Here is a 17,766-nt window from a genome sequence, read left to right as displayed (position 1 = left end):
ATACTTTTTATAATAAACAAGTAATTGTTTATTTATTTTTAAGTTATATGGTTCTTTACCAGAAAATAGCATATGATAATTTTTTAAAAAACTATAATGAATGTATTTAAGAAACATAGACTATATACCACAAAATGTTAGTGGGCAAGTTATATAAAATACTTTATTGCTTGCAGCATGCGCTGAGTGTATTTGACGTGATAATTCACTCGCGCAGGCCAATACCACTTTTTACACTAAATGCGGTCCAGAGTGGCACAGAAGTCTGAGACAAATGAGACGGCTTTGAAATACAGTCGCAGGCTATAATTCGGTGTTTCCATCTCCTAATCTGACTGCGACCAAGTCCGTGGAGCTTAGTCTGTGGCTGCTGGTGACCAAGTCAATAGAGCTTAGTCTGTGGCTGCTGGTGACCAAGTCCGTAGAGCCCAGTCTGTGGCTGGTGACCAAGTCCATAGAGCCCAGTCTGTTGCTGATGACCAAGTCCATAGAGCTCAGTCTGTGGCTGCTGGTGACCAAGTCCATAGAGCTCAGTCTGTGGCTGCTGGTGACCAAGTCCATAGAGCTCAGTCTGTGGTTGGTGACCACGTCCATAGAGCTCAGTCTGTGGCTGGTGACCAAGGCTATAGAGCCCAGTCTGTGGCTGGTGACCAAGTCCATAGAGCTCAGTCTGTGGCTGGTGACCAAGTCCATAGAGCTCAGTCTGTGGCTGCTGGTGACCAAGTCCATAGAGCTCAGTCTGTGGCTGGTGACCAAGTCTATAGAGCCCAGTCTGAGACTGGATGGTGATTAAAGCTACAGAGCCCAGTCTGTTGCTGATGAGCAAGGCTATAGAGCCCAATCTGCCTACAGGCCAAATTGCAGTTGTTCTATTTCAGCATAATTGCTATAATTTCATACTTAAACTTAGATTCTCCCCCCAGGCCGTTTAGCACTTGGGCAGCAAGCTTTCTGCAGACGTTATGGTAAGCTCTTACCACTTGGTGTCCACTAGTTCAACTGGTGTCCACTAGTTCAACTGGTGTCCACTAGTTCAACTGGTGTCCACTAGTTCAACTGGTGTCCACTAGTTCAACTGGTGTCCACTAGTTCAACTGGTGTCCACTAGTTCAACTGGTGTCCACTAGTTCATCTGGTGTCCACTAGTTCAACTGGTGTCCACTAGTTCAACTGGTGTCCACTAGTTCATCTGGTGTCCACTAGTTCAACTGGTGTCCACTAGTTCAACTGGTGTCCACTAGTTCAACTGGTGTCCACTAGTTCACGATCATCCCTGCAGGCGCAGCGCCTTATTAATAAATAAGAATAGTAGTAATATCCCAATTGCGTATGACAGCCCCCATAAGAAGTATAAATGACAAGCAATAAATTTTTTAAAAAATTAAAAAATATATGGGAATAATTTCACATTCATGGACATATACCTCAATACTGTAGGGTTACTTTCAGATCGATTCATGTGTTTTTTGACAATAAATAATTGAGCAAAACTACAACTTGATCGTAAAATGGGAAAAATAGCGTGTAAAATTTTTTTTTACCAGACAGACAGAGTAGCCTATTTTGATATAAACTTTATTAAAGTATAAATCTATTCGCTTTTTTGTTTATTTACTTTTTAATAATAAAAATTGTTTTACTATTGATTCATGTTTCGCTAAAAGTAAATGCATTTCTGTGGTTTATTGTTGTTCCTCTTCCAAAGCAACAGACTTTTAAAAAATTCGTCAAACACTTTATATGATATTTCAAATAATTTATTCATAAACCTAATAACCACGAATAATGCATGGTCCTAATAATTTTGTATCATGGCGTCACCCCCTCACATCATAGTACATAAGTAACCCTTACCAAAAAAAAAATATTTTTATTTATCAATCTTGTCATAGATGAAATCTGCAAAAATAGTATTTAACAGGGTTACAAAGACAGTTTGTGTGGAAAGAAAATTACTTGATGAGAAACTTAAATACTTGAAGCTTCATCCAAATAGCACAGCAAAACATTGCTATCAGTTAATCAATCGGGCTTGAGAGATAAGGAATTCGTCTTGATGACTCGCTGGCATTGATGAGATCATCGCCTAAAGGTCATTAAAAATGTTGTTTTAAACAGACTCCAAACATTGCAGACTCCTCTTTGGATACGTGTGAATGAAGTTAGGGCGTTGACTGTCATTGTAATCAAAATGTGTCTTTGTCAGCCTTACACCATGGGCCGTCTTGTTAACTATATTCTCACACATTCACACTGCCTACACGCACTCACAGGTTATGTGTTTGCCCCAAAATGCACTATCTTACTACACACACACACACATATACATATACACACACCCCACACACACAAAGAGTCGAGGTGGCTGAGTGGTAAATCGCTTGGCTTCCGAATAGGGTGTCCGGGATTCAAATTCTGGTGAAGCCAAAAATTTTTAATTTCGGAATCTTTGGGCGCCTCTGAGTCCACCCAGCTCTAATGGGTACATGACTTTAGTTGTGGAAAAAAGTAAATGCGGTTGGTCGTTGTGCTGGCCACTTGACACCCTCGTTAGCTTGACTTTGGAGGTCCTATGAGTTATAGCCTTAAATAATCTCTATCCTAATCACATTTTAAATTTATGTAATTATAGGGTCATTGTTTCTAATTAAATTAATTGATAGTGTGAACTGTGTGAAAGAAAAAAAACAACAACTCAATTAGCAGAAAGATTAACATTGTTGTTTTTTTTTTTTTACTTTCTAATTTTAGTTGCCCGTTTCCGGAAATGTAAATTAAGTGCTATTGTAGTAACATACTGCAAGTGACAGTACGTGACCATTCATAGTGTCTAGTCAAGAACATAAACAAGGACATTTGATGCAGATATAATGTTTACAGATTGAGGAAAAGAGAGAGAGAGAGAGAGAGAGAGAGAGTGTAAAGGAGAGCGAAAGAGAGAAAGAGAGACAGGACGAGAAAGCAGGGCCGGCTCTAACAATTGCAGTGCCCTATGCGAAACGGATTAGGGATAAGTATAATAAGTGAAAATTAAGATTTTGTATAGAAAATGAATTTGTCTTTGCCGTTTATTCATTCTCTACTAAGTACAAAATCACGATCAAATTAACTTGAGGAGCCTTGCATGTCATGTAGCGAAGTCATACAGTATATTATCAAAATTCTATTTCCTACATAGATCATGCTCAATTTCTAGAATCGCCTAATTATTAAATCTATCTTCGCGAATTGTTGACCTCAAGTAATTGATTAGTTTTAGGCGCGATAAGATTCATTCGCACTGTGCCACAATTACGAGTATTGCATAATGCCTTTTTTTTTATACCACTTAGGATTGACGTTTTCCATATTGAATGACAGCCGAAAATGACAATTTTGTCTTTTTTTCAGGACATTTTTATGAGTTTTCGGGAGATTTTTATAATTTTAGGAGATTTTATATATTTTGTAATGCGAAAAATGGCCAGCTCCTCTACCACCAAAGCAAAAGCCACCTTAACCTGTGATATTTGTGGACGGGAGTGTCTCTCTGTAATGAAATGATAACGACTAGAATACCAATAACATGGCTTTATTCGACAAAATTAGACTACAGTAAACAGTGAATGAAACCAGCACGTCTAGCATACCACTGATGCAGTCTATACACACACACACTGGACATGAAACACAACAATGGCCATGACCTTCAGACACGCTGGACGCACGCAGAAAATCAACTCAGTTACACTACACTCTCCAAAATAGGGCTACACAGCCACATGAAAAATTGTTCGAGATGAACCATAGTCGCTCAACGGCTTAAGGAGGCCACCAATAAGTCTCTCTTTGATATGCAAGTGTTTTAACTCTTTCTCTCCGTAATTATTTTACCATGTTTTGACGAATTCTTCAAGCTTCTCATTACTATTTCACTACTCTGTTATGATTAAGCTTTAGAAACGTTTTCATTTGTTATCAGAAAATGTTTTATTTGGTCTAGAATTAAAGGGGAAGGCATGCTCTTTTTATAAAGCACAAAGTAATCAAACATTTACTTAATTTATTGAGGTCGAATCAACGATGGTATCGTCAATTAGGAGAGAAAGAGTTAAGTGTTTACTTCTTCAAATGTACCTGGCCAACATGTCACTTTGTATTTCTTACGATGCTCGTGTATATCCGTATATGTGTGCGTGTCAAGACCACAGTATACATTCATTATCTGCAATGTCCATTATATATCCTAATTGGATGAAAGGCAGAAAAAACGTGACATACAAACCTATTTTAGTCGCCTATAGTAACTCTTTTTTTTTTAGCGTGTTTTAGAAGGCCAACCTGGCAACTGAAAATATCTTATTTCGGCTATACTTTTTTTTTTTACTTTTTTTGTCGTGTCTGTTTTTCTTGTACAATTTGTCTTCCGTCACTTCGAGAGTTCGTAGCAACATGTCTCGTAATAAATAAAACTATACAAGATGAATGAATTTATGAGTTTACTTTTCAAATAAATAGGTTTCCACAACCTTGTATGAAGCCTAGGTGATAAACTAGTGTTCTCAATGGTGTGATCTTGGAAGAAGCTGAGGTCAATCTAATGTCCTATGAACAGGAAGATGGCCAACTGAGGAGGCCTTAGCACAGAGGTTCTCAACCTTTTAGGCTCGGCGACCCCTTTTTACAACCCTCCACTCTGCCGCGACCCCTCCGTATACACTTCTTCTTCTAGCCAGCTTTATTGCTGCTGAGCTGTGAGCTCTTTGGCTGGGTGTTTCCTCAGGCTTTTTTAAAATATATAAATATATAGTCCCTGCATTTTAAGGGAGTTTTCGGTCTTGGCAATTTTCTCCAATACTGACATAAAAGGAAACATCTAGGTCTGAAGACTGTAACCGGAATATCCATGGGACAAGGTGGGGTTGGCCAATGGTCCATTCTCCGCCATCCATAGAGCTCTCCAAATGGAACTTTTCTGCAGTAGAAAGCTTAAAGTTGACTGTGCCCTGGGTATGCTCTGTGGAATCGTCACATCCTGGATCCAGGCCCCTTCACGATATCACATTCACCAGATTTAGAAAAAAAAACACTTCATGTTGGGTTTATGTCTAGTATTAGAATGTAGTGAGACAAGGACCTCCGTCTGGTGTAGTGCAATCCAGACCTCCGTCAAAAAGCACCTAGAGGGGGGGAAGGTCCACTATTATTCACTTAGTGAAATGCAAGTGGAAAGGCAGTGGGGTTATTTATTTCTCTTGGTCATTTCCAAGCCCCGATACCCACACGGGGGAGTATCGCCACAGAGTGGAGGTTTGGAGTCAGAGTTTTCCTTCTCCTAGATGGGTTGCGTTATTCAGGCTGACGTGCCCCATCAACACGAAGCTAAACTGGTTTTGAGGCGCCAGTGTTCCGCCTTTCATCCCTTCTCCTGTCAGTTTGTAAGAACAGGTTCCGCCGGATTTTTGAGAAAATCACACGTGAAGGCCAGGAGCTGGATTTGACTGTCAGAGGCATTTAGAGACGCAAGCCATGGGAGCATTTCTAGGAAAGTAGGTGATTATCCCCACTTTCATCCCCGGCATTGACAGTCCTTTGGAACCCCTCCGTATACACACTCAGCAATAGAAAAATGGACAAAAACAATTCATTTTTTCGATGGTCTTAGGCGACCCCTGTCAAATCGTCAATCAACCCCCAAAGGGGTCGCGACCCACAGGCTGAGAACCCCTGCCTTAGCAGGACGCGGACCCAGGGGCAAAGTGTCTTACGCGGGCCTGTGAGCCGTAAGCGTAAATAGCGTAAATGTATACCGTATCTACCTATCTACCTATCCCTTAGTCTGTTGGACTGTTGGGGCACCATGCAAGATTTGTCGACTGTCTTTCTCCATTTCTCTCTGTCCTTTGCCTTAGCTATAACCTCTTTCAATGGCAGGCCCGTCCATTCTTTTATGTTGTCTTCCCATCGCTTTCTCTGTCTACCTCTTCTTCTTTTTCCTGGTACCGTTCCCTGACGGAAGGTCTTTGCAGCCCTGAAGACCTTGTAATATGGCCATAGATTTCACATCACGCTATCGAGCTCGCCAGCCGCTAACGAAGTAGATCTTATTATTACAAAACTTAGCAGCTTATGTAGGTAAGGTACTATTGGCCGTTCAACTACATTAAATAATGTACTGTAATTGTTCTGAGGGTGCGATTATGTCCCCAGTGCTCTAATATTGATTAAGTGGTTTTAATCAACGCAACAAATGATTCAGACACATTTTGCATAAAACTTCAACAAACAAGGTAATAGTGATTTCTGCTATCGCGGGGGCTGTCGCCCCACTCGCCACACACTAAGGCCGCTTCTGATGGAACTGAAGGTTTCAAAAGCCTAACGCACACAGGGCACTGTTAGTGTTTACTGTTGCCTTCTTCTATTTTTTGTTTAGTTGTTTGCAGGTAATTGTCATCTTTTGCCTCGTAGTTTGAAACCTCGACATTCACGGCTCTACGCCTCGAGGAGAGACGAAGGACTAGGATTTTTCCAGTCATGCGTGTCAATCCAACATTCTATGAGAGCATCATCCTATCGCTTTTGTTGAGCCCCTTAGGGGCGACTTTCAATGCACAGCTACACAGACATTGTTTGGAGAGGTGATTGTACTGACTACATGGCCAGCCAATCTTATTAAGGAGCATTTCGCTGTGGTGTTGATACCGCTCATAGGATTTCACAGCCTGGTATGTGTTCAAACCAATATAGCTTTAGGTAGCACTTTTTCATTAACAAACAAAAAAATAAAAAACAACAACCTAACTAGAATGAACTGGTTATGAACTGGTTATAAACTGGTTTTGAACTGGTTATAAACTAGTTATGAACTGGTTATGAACTAGTTATGAACTGGTTATGAACTGGTTATGAACTGGTTATAAACTAGTTATGAACTGGTTATGAACTGGTTATGAACTGGTTATGAACTGGTTATGAATTTTTATGAACTGGTTATGAACTGGTTATGAACTGGTTATGAACTGGTTCTGAACTGGTTCTGAACTGGTTATGAATTTTTCTGAACTGGTTATGAACTGGTTATGAATTTTTATGAACTGGTTATGAATTTTTATGAACTGGTTATGAACTGGTTATGAACTGGTTATGAACTGGTTATGAACTGGTTATGAACTGGTTATGTACTGGTTATGAACTAGTTATGAACTGGTTTATGAAATTAATGCTTGTGTATATGTGTGTACCTGTAAATGTCTATATGAAACACTGTGTGCAGTGGCGTAGCTTGGAATTTGCCATCATTTGTGGCCCGGGGGGCTTGATGTCTCTGGGGGCCACTGTATTTTGACATACGACATCATGACATGAGATCATGGCTTAATATTTAATGTAAAAAATAATAATTTGAACACTCATTTGGGGTGCCCCCTCATGTGTGGGCCCCGGGATGATTTTAAAATTCTTCCCTCTCTCCCACACTAGCTTCGCCACTGACTGTGTGTTTGCATAAACTCGTCCCAATCACTGTCTATGGACTATTTTTTTTTTAGATCGTCCCTGACTTCGCCTAATAAAAAAAAAAAGCATGTTTAGCCGAAGGACAATCCAATCCCCCACTTATCTATGTCAGTGACGTTCAGGTCTAACACTCCATAAGGAAACAAGTTGCGGGGAAACTAATGGGGAGCAGGGTCACGGGGGAGGTACAACTTTACACATTAGCGAGACTACAGACTTGATATAAAACGCAACATTTTTTACCAATCTATTGCTTGTCAAGACATGGCGAGAGTTAGTAGTGTTGTAGTGGTAAGCTATTTAATCATAATTATAGATACAATTTAGGGACTTTTATTGTTTATAAATGAATATTATTTTAGTATAAGTTTGGCCAATCCATTTTCTCTTAGGGGTTCTTAAAAATAAACAACAACAATCCTGTTCTTAAAATATATATATATATTTAAATTTATTGGATAGACCTGGCCAAAAAAAATTGTTAAAGCTTAACCTCTGGTACGGCTGCAAACAGACAAATCAAACAAACAAATCAAACAAACAAATAAACAAACAATCAGGAATTCATCAACTACTTGAGATACATATTCGCAACTACCTGTTCTTAATGTAAAATACATTTTTAGATCGCTGTATTAGAAACGCGGAAGTTATTACATGTGAATGAATAATTTTAGTTCCATTTATATTGAGGCTGTTGCAGATGTTACAGAATGAATCCATTGATTTCGCAAAGTATTTTTTTTTGTTGAGAAACTGATTAAATGTTCTCTAATACTGAAGAAAGTTTAATAATGAAAAAAAATATTGATTTCTTGACGAAAGCAATCCAATCGTTAGAGTTTAGAAGTCAAAGAACGTTCAAAAATGTTTTTAAAAAAAGCAGAAAACTTTTACTCAGATAGTCTTACACTACATCGTGGCTAGAATCAGAATTTCTATTTGACATTATAGGTTACGATACAGGTACGAACAAAAAACAAAGTTTTCTCGTCAACTAGAATATAATTATGGTTTATATATATATATATATATATAATTTCAGTTTTAACTCTTTCCCTTCGTAATTATTTTCCTAGTTTCGATAGTATTATTCGTTTTGCTCATTTGTATTTTACTCTCCTGTTATGATTCAACTTCAATGATTTTTCAGAAAATGTTATATTTTGTATCCAATTGTAGGAGAATGCAATGCTCTTTTTACTCAAAACAAATTAAAGTTTATAAATCCAAAATCAATTTAGTTTAAAGGCGGTCAAATAAACGTTGGCATCGTCAATCAGGAGATAAAGAGTTAAAAACACTTGCTTTATGCCTGCAAGGAAATACTGAGACACTATAGATCTAACATGGAAACACGAGATGGCTTTAAGCTAAATTGGAAAGTAAATTGAAGTACTGCTACGTTTAAAGTTAAAAAGATAACTTTGAATCTGTGGGAGAATATTAGAACCAAATTTAAACATGCATTGTAAGAGGCGATAAAGCGCTTGGCTTCCGAACCGGGAACCGGGGTTCGAATCCTGGTGAAGACTGGGATTCTTAATTTCGGGATTTTCGTGAGCCTCTGATTCCACCCAGCTCTAATGGGTACCTGACGTTAGTTGGGGAAATGTTAAGGCGGTTGGTAGTTGTGATGGCCACATGACACCCTCGTTAACCGTAGGCCACAAAAAAACAACAACAGATGAGCTTTACATCATCTGCCCTATAGATCACAAGGTCTGAAAGGGAAACGTTTCTTTTACTTACTTACTTAAACATGGCAAAGACAAGACCAGGTCGACTTAAAAGAATGGATAATAAATTATAACCAGAAGACAAAGGGAAACAAACAACATGACCTATATAAATACATTAAAACACACACACACATACACACACGACTTTATTTTTAGTTCGTCTGATGAATGAACGTCTCAAGAGAAGTGCAGACTATTGAGCAAGAGTACTTCCTTCGTTTTCCAGGATGTTAAAACAATGAACTTTTTGTTAAATTTAAGTCTTTTTGTTTTAATTTTCGCTTTTTAGTTCATTACCTGTATTATTCAACGAAATAATCTTAGGTTAAGCAATACCCTTTTGATTTAGCGTATAGTTTCCGTTAATTGAACTGCGGTACACTTAATTGATTTTAATTCTGTATTATGTTGTATACTGATTTTTTTTCTTTTAGGGTTTAATTCTGGCTTCAACACTACGGATTAGCGTAAGTCAAAGTGATCCACAGGCTGAGATTAAAAGGTTGAAAAATGTCATTTCTGCTCTAGGAAGACAGGTAAGTTAAAGTCTAAATGAATGTTTCAGTGTGTTGCAAGATAAGAACTAATGAATCAGATCCACGGGGCCTGCCTTCAGTATTGAAAACCAAAAATCAACTCAATGTAAAAGATGTTCTTTAGCTAAGAAAGCTTTCCAAAGAAATGTTATCACTCCATGCTACTCACCAGAATCAAAGTATTAAAACCCAGATTGATTTATCATGAAGGTTTGAATAGCCTTGCATTCAATTTCAACTTTACCTATCCCTTAGTCTGTTAAATCGTTGGGGCACCACACAAGATCTGTTGACGGTCTATCTCCATTCCTCTGTTTTGCCTTGAATAGAATTTCTTTCAATAGCAGGCCCGTCCATTCTTTTATGCTGTCGTCCCATCGCTTTATCAGTCTGCCTCTTTTTCTCTTTCTCAGTACTATTCCCTGAAGGAAGGTCTTTGTGACCCCCTAAGGACCTTTTGATATGGCCATAGAGTTTTAAGTTTGCGTTTTTGTTGACAGTAGTCAGCAGTTCATCATGGCTCTGATCGATCTATTAATCTTGTTTCTAGCCTCTTCATTAGTGATGCGGTCATTGTAAGTGCTACCTTGGACCTTTCTGTAGCATATCAACTCCATTGCTAGGATCCTTCTCTCGAGTTCTGCAGCTATTATAATTCATATTTCATGTAAATAAGTGTATGTTACATTCATAAAAACATTCCCGGAAGTGTGCTGTTTTCTTTGTTCCTGAAAGCGCCTCACTAAAGACAAAGAATAAAGAAAGAAACAAAGACTATGAGAGGCACACCTTTATGGAATACAGTCCAATAACCAACGGCTGAGCCTAAAATCTTAAAGTCTGAAGTGCAAAAGACTCCTACAAAAAAAAAAATCCCTAGTATTAATATATGCGGATTAGTATTTCCTTGACACAGTTGCACAGTCCACAGATGCACTTGCGAAGTTCAATACAATATGGAAAGTCAAGAGCAGAGTACTCGGCACAAACACTAGACAGACGTGAACTTCGGTCATGGTGACTTTCTTGTATGTTTTGAGATTCCTTAATTCTAACCAATTAAATAGCGCGAAGTCCTAACCATGGAATCCAAGATGCTACAGAAGGATTCTAGGTATCATCTCCAAAGACCGCCTCACAAATGAGGAAATCAAAAAATTGGACCAAGACCGGGACCAGGCCCCATATCATTTAAAAAAAAAAGGCAAGATCTTACGGAACAATTTGAATGATTCCTATGGCTCGGTATATCAAGACAATATCGATGAATAATCAGGCCTGTCATTGAATGAGGCTCTAATCAAGGCATAAGACAAAGAGGAATGTAGTGAGATGATCAACAGATCATATGTGTTGCCCCAACAGAACAAACGACTAAGGAAGAGATCAATGTGAAGGTTATTTCCTTTAACACAATACTCAGAAATAAAAGCCTTTCTTGGACATAGTCAAGTGAAAATATTTTCATGGCATCATTAATAATTTGAAATGACTTAACGGAAAATATGCGCTAAGGAAAACGAGCAAAAATAAAAAAGGTCCAACTCAAGTTTAGAGAACCCCTAGAGCAGGGCTGGCGAACCTATGACACGCGTGCCCAAGGTGGCACGCGAAACGATCTTGTGTGGCACGCGACGACGATGATATTAAGAAATGTGTATTTTGGAAAAATCACGGATTTCTCAAATTACCATAATTAATAACGTTCAATTATTTCCGAGAACTGTAAATAATATGGAAGAAGCGCTAGTGGATCATATTCCATATAATTTTTTCATATGACTGTGTTTCATTTGGGGAGCATAGGGCATAAAAAATAAATTTTTCAAGACAAATTTCGTATTTGAACGAGATCTCCTTAGCTTCCGCCATTTTGTTGATACTGAAAACGTGTCTGTTTTACATCGATTGCTAGCGTTGCCATCAATAAATTTTTATCAGAATAATTACCATAACATGTCATTCTTAAAAATAAAAAAAAAGAAAATTCAATGAAGAAGAAGGAAGTGGCAGACCTTTTCAAGAGTGGTGGACTGAAAGATATGGAATGATTCACAGAGAAAACAAAGCCTTATGTGCCATGTGTTTGGAAAGTGTTTGTCGGACATCATCAGTAAAACGTCATTATGAGTCCAATCACAGCTGGCTTTTAGGCAAAAGCGAGGATGAGCAAAAAGAACATATATCGGGTGAGTTAAAAAAGTGATTTCACAATTCAGTTCTTTTGTAAACTTTGTTAAAAGTTCTTCTAACTTAGTGGCTGCAAGTTTTGAAGTTTCAAAAATTATAGCAAAGCATGGAAAACCTTTAAGTGACGGTGATTATATCAAGGAAGCAATGTTAGAATGTGCGTCTTATTTACTTTCAAAACAAGGATAAAGTCATTCAGAGAATAAAGGATTTGCCAATAAGCCGAAACACGGTTAAAGCGAGAGTTATGAAATTGCACGCTAATATTCAAGAACAAGTAAAGAAGGATATTAATGCATGTCAAGCCTGTTCTATTTGCCTTGATGAAAGTACTGATGTGATTTCGTCCGCTAGACTGGCCATCATTGCCAAATATAGCAAAGGAAATGAAATACACGAAGAATTAATAAAATTAGCACCTTTACCAACGACAACAACAGGTGCAGATATATGTCAAACTGTTGTGACTGAACTCAGAGATGCAGGTGTAGATCTAAAAAAAAATAGTTTCTATTAACTGATGGTGCTCCAAGTATGACTGGAAAAGATGCAGGCTTCGTTACTTTGTTTACAGGACATTTTGGACACCCACTAATAACTTTTCACTGCATTGTGCACCAACAAGCCCTATGTTCAAAAAACGGCTTAAAGGAACTTGAAGACATTATGAAATGTGTAACACAAACCGTAAACTTCATTACTGCCCGTGCTCTGAATGAGAGAAAATTTGAACAGCTGCTAAATGAAGTTCAGTCCAGTTACTCTGGCTTATTAATTGGACCATGTTTTCTTGGATGGGATTACACGACTTTGAAATGCAACTTGTGAAGTTTCAGTCCTGCGCAATTAGGAGACAGAAATTTATTGACTTAGAATACGACTTGAATTGATTGAACGTGAACGGTTAAATGGATCATTAGAACCTCAGATATTAGCAGAAAATGAGATTCTTCAAGTTTGGAATGACCTGCCTAAAACTTTCTCTGATAAAAGTAGCAACATCCATGCTGTCAATTTTCTCGTCTACTTACTCATACGAATTTTTATTTTCTACAATGAATTATATTAAATCAGATGCCAGAAGTTGCTAAACCGATGAACTAAGTGCGGCGTGTGTAACTTTGAAGAATACACGGTATACACCAGATATCAAACTGTTATCGTCTTCCACACAACAGCAGAGGTCGCACTGATCGACCTGCCCTAAGACTTCACATCTGTAGGTCAGGATAATAAAATTGAATAAACAAGTAATATTGTTAGTAAGCTGTTTTTATACATGCAGTTGACTTACTGGCTGTAGCACTTCTTTTATATAGCGGCGTCACTAGTAGACCTACTGGGCACGCAACAATCTTCATTGTTTTTAAATTGAAATTAATTGGCACTCGAACTGAAAAAGGTTCGCCAGCCCTGCCCTAGAGCTTTATTACAGATGTGACTAAAGAATTAAAGCAATTAATATGAAGTCGTTAAAGAGTTAGCAGTGAAACCAAACGCTGCTAGTTTAACGTTGCGTAGGGAACAGTGCCAGGAAAAAAGAAAAAGAGGCAGACAGAAAAAGCGATGGGAGGACAACATAAAAGAATGGACGGGCCTGCCATGGAGAGAGGTTCTAAACAAGGCAAAAAAAAAAAGGGAGGAATGGAGAAAGACGGTCGACAAGTCTTGCTTGGTGCCCCAACGGTCCAACAGACTAAGGGATAGGTAAAGGTAAAAGATCGGTACAGACTGTTTGTGAAACAATAAAGAAGAGGAAGCACTATTTAGGTCAAGTCGTTAAGGAGTTAGCAGTGAAACCGACCGCTGCGTAGACCAGGTCAGGCTGGTTTTCAATTAAGGAAGAGGACGCATCACATAATTTAATTTTTTTTTGAACCACAGCTAATGTGGAGGCGTACGTTTTATTTCCATGTGATGATCCAGAGGCGTTTCGCGACTCAAGAAGGATACACACTGTTAGACACCTTATTTATAGATTAGTTATTTAGCGACGCACCATAGAAGACGCATATTGATCGGGACTAGTGACGTTTGGGATATGTTGGGTTAGAGACCGGAAAATCAGTTAGCGATATAATCCTCTAGGGTAACGACGTGTTTAGTGACAGAGACTTTTACTGTGGCCTTTTCTTAGAATAAATTCATGGTACATTGTTCTTCAGCGTTGACTACATCTCTTTACTAGTTAAAACCGATGTGTTTGTTTTGTCTGGATTGTTGATCAACTACACGGAATACACCCGAACAATAACACACAAACTCTTGCAGAGTAATTGGTTGAAATTCAACAGTCATCCATAGTTGACCTCAAGACAGCCTGAACAAGCAACATCACAACATATAGCCTACTATTTGTAAAAGTCACATGACTAACATCGATTTATAAATAGCGCTTTTGTCACGTGGTTTTTTGTTATGTTCTATCCAGGTCATGTTGCAGCAGTTTGCCCAAGAGGAGAAGCTAAGGTCCGACGGCTGGTCTGGCCTAAAACAGATTCGAGTGGACAACGACGGCCCACGAAACTATCACACCAACTCTCACAGCGGCGGCTCTATGGGGGCCATACACGACCATTCAAACAATCAGATCACAGTGGGTCAAGGGGAAGGACAGGTACAGATTTACATTAGCGTCCTTATCAGGGCAGGATTTAAAGAAATAGAGACGTGGTTAGGGGTGGGCAATGGGGGCACGATGGCACGGGCGCTACCTTCAGGGGGGAGCCACACACAGAGAGGCGCTTGAATATCTTCTTGTTTAATGAATTGGGGGCGCCAATAAAGTAACTTGCCTGGGGCGCTTTTTTTACTCACTACGCCTCTGTCGAGGTTAAGAAGTGTCCGCTTGTACTGCACTCGTAATATAAAAAGGCAGCTCCTTATTTGCGGCAGAGAGTCTTACCTAGGGCTTTACCCTCAACTTCTAAATTATTTTTTACTAAAATAGGGATATTACATACATAAAATAAGATTAAATGTACAAGTACTCTGTTTATTTCGTCTAAACTATGGTTTAAGAGATTTTTCTTTAAGAGATGTTTGTTTAAGAGATGTTTCTTTAAGAGATGTTTCATTATTAATAAAAAGGAAATTTAGCTTTCGAAAAAAGTGTGAAGGCCTACACACAAAAAATCTGCCCCTGGGCACCAGAGGCCTTTTAAAAACGGTTGGTCTCGATCAAGATATCTTCAGTTGTTGCGTCACATGTTTTGTTTTCGTTCTTCCACCTTGAATGTGGCCTTGAACTAATAAATCTCACCAAAATGTCTGTCACGTGACCTATGGCAGAGGTTAAACTAACTTGTCATTAGAGACATTTTGATAACCAAGGGGAAGCAATACCTTCATGTCAGTGTACTTCAGTGGTCTTCAACCTTTTATGGCCTACCGCCCCCTTTTCGAATTTTTTCTTTAAAAAAATCCGCCAGCGCCCCCCTCTAAGAAAAACAGTTATAAAGAAGCGTGAGAAGGCCAATTTGAACAAAATATCATCTATTTATTAATTGTTATGCTGTCAATATCCCGCTTGAGAGACGACCGCATGCCAAAGGCGATTGTTGTGAACTCCTTGGCCTATGACTGACGAGCTTTGAGGTGCCCCTCTCCCCCGTGAGCGCTATAAAGATTTATTCAGGCGCCATTTCGCTCTCACTGGCATAGAGGAAAGTACCTGGCAACATTCTCTGGCAGCAGATAGCCTCTGAGAGAAACAGTTCGAGAGCTCTTACAAAAACTGCGGGACAAACATTGGATACTCAAAGAAAAGCCAGCACACAGCGGGAAAATATGTAGGTCGCAGTTGGGTTTGCGTAGTTATTTGAAACACTGGCCGTAATCTTCGGAATTAAAGGCAAAAACAGCCAATATTATCATTATGCAAAAATTATGCCAAATAATTTGCAGTGATTACACACAAAAATTAATTGTAAAGACTATCTTTCAAATCCTAAGAATAGTCTCCGTTTGAAGTTTTGAATATTAGGGCCTACTGTTTTTAGGTTTATTGTAAATTTAGTTTTAATTTTTAATATAAATATTATTATTGCTGAATTCACTACAAAATGAAATTAAGCTAATGGTAACCTTGTGCCTCCTGTAGTCTGACAATATTAGAAATTTCAAGCTTTAAGTTAGCCAAGGCAAGGCGAAGGTCTCCTATATTTGCTACATCCAGTCTATTTCTTTGCTTATTCATTAACTTTGTTACGCACTAAATCTAGATTAATCATGTATGTTGATGGAATAGCTAAAACATAATTCCAATTTCGACCAAAGTTTGGAATTTTACTGAAACATTTAAATGCAGCCACATCTCTGTTGTGCCTCTAGGGACGTAGCTAGGAATTTCCATCGTTTGGGGGCCAGGGGGCTTGACATCTTTGGAGGCCGATGCATTTTGCGTAATATTTAATTTAATTAATTAAAAAGGTAATAATTTGCCCCCCCCCTTTAAATGGGGGCCCGGGGGAATTTTCAAATTTCCCCCCTCCCCCACCATAGCTACGCCACTGTGTGCCTCCTATGTTAACATTCTTTTTTACTGAAGACATGATTTTGTAAATTTATTTTTTCATGGAACTCAATTTGAACGTCAGTAACAGATGTTTAATAATTGTCATTTATATATATTTTTTTTTAATTTAATTTTAGAAGCGAATCTTAATTTCTTCATATAGCATTGTTATGTGAATTGCTTAGATATCGGTGTCCTTGGGCAGTAATTCATTTGTCAACAAACACCTTATGTGAGATTGTAAAACTCTTTAAAATAAATTTAATATCTCGATTAAAGAGAAAATGATATCAATAAAAGTTAATCTCTTTCCTAGCAGTCGGAGGTTGGTTTCATACATTTGTGTTAGATGCCTACCATGAGAAACAATTTTTTTAGCCTGCTTTAAGTCATTGCCAATGGTTGAATCTTCCCGTTTGTCAAAAAAAAAATTATTTAAGAGCTTAAAAAACGAGCCATAACCATCCAGCGAACTTCAGTTTACAACAAGAGTCTAACACCTTTTTTCATCATTTATTTCATAAAACTGTTGAAAGATGCGCTTATTCTCGGCATGGGTTTGTATTTTATTTAGTTTTATAATAAGATTCAAATAGAATAAAATTGTGGGCTAAACTTTTCTTGTGTATCATAACTCACAATGTGAATAGTGAATAGATTTGTTCTTTATTCTTTATTACCTATGAAATCATTGTAGCGTCCAACCACTGATGGTTTCTTATATGTCCCCATAAGCTAAATAACAAGACAATTTTGAAATAATATTTCATCTCTAACAGAAAAAAAAAGTCTTTATGTGTTACACATGTTTTAAAATAAATTTTGTTTTAATCAATTTTTCAACAATATCATAAGAATTTTTAAAAAGCTATGCATTTTTCTAAGAAGCCACTAAAACATATCCTGCTTTGCTGTTTTTTGTTTTTAATATTGTTTTAATTGTAGATTTTTATAATTGTTCATGAATATTCTTAAATTATTTTTGGATATCGCTATATATTCGTGAAACCGACTTGGTTTCATAACCTCATCTGAAAATGCCATCAAAGTAGAACCTACTATTTTTCTAATGGCAATTCACTAAATCTTAAGGAAATCTTAGATGACATACCAGTGAGTTTTCGTATCATTTTATCAATGTTTTTTGTTTTTAAAAAGTTAAATTATTCTGTTAAATGTTACCTGTAATGTTTTTTGCAATTAACATTTACATATTAATATATTAACATATGTAGATAAAATAAACTATAAAACTTTGTTTATCAAATCTTAAACGTTTATATGC

At 37.8% G+C, this 17,766-nt stretch overlaps 1 protein-coding gene across 1 annotated transcript in view; it reads left to right on the top strand.

The window, feature by feature from the left end:
* The first annotated feature begins 7,673 nt into the window (after nucleotides 1-7,673).
* The window catches only part of LOC106060814 (uncharacterized), a 32,541-nt gene continuing 22,448 nt past the window's right edge, over nucleotides 7,674-17,766 (top strand). Inside the window, exons 1-3 of the mRNA XM_056027462.1 lie at nucleotides 7,674-7,788; nucleotides 9,674-9,775; nucleotides 14,397-14,582. Coding sequence (XP_055883437.1) covers nucleotides 7,762-7,788; nucleotides 9,674-9,775; nucleotides 14,397-14,582 — 315 coding nt within the window. The 5' untranslated portion in view covers nucleotides 7,674-7,761. The remainder of the gene's footprint in view (nucleotides 7,789-9,673; nucleotides 9,776-14,396; nucleotides 14,583-17,766) is intronic.

Source organism: Biomphalaria glabrata, chromosome 4 (genome assembly GCF_947242115.1).
Source record: "Biomphalaria glabrata chromosome 4, xgBioGlab47.1, whole genome shotgun sequence".
Classification (NCBI taxonomy): Eukaryota; Metazoa; Mollusca; class Gastropoda; family Planorbidae; genus Biomphalaria; species Biomphalaria glabrata.
This window is presented reverse-complemented; position numbering and strand designations above follow the sequence as displayed.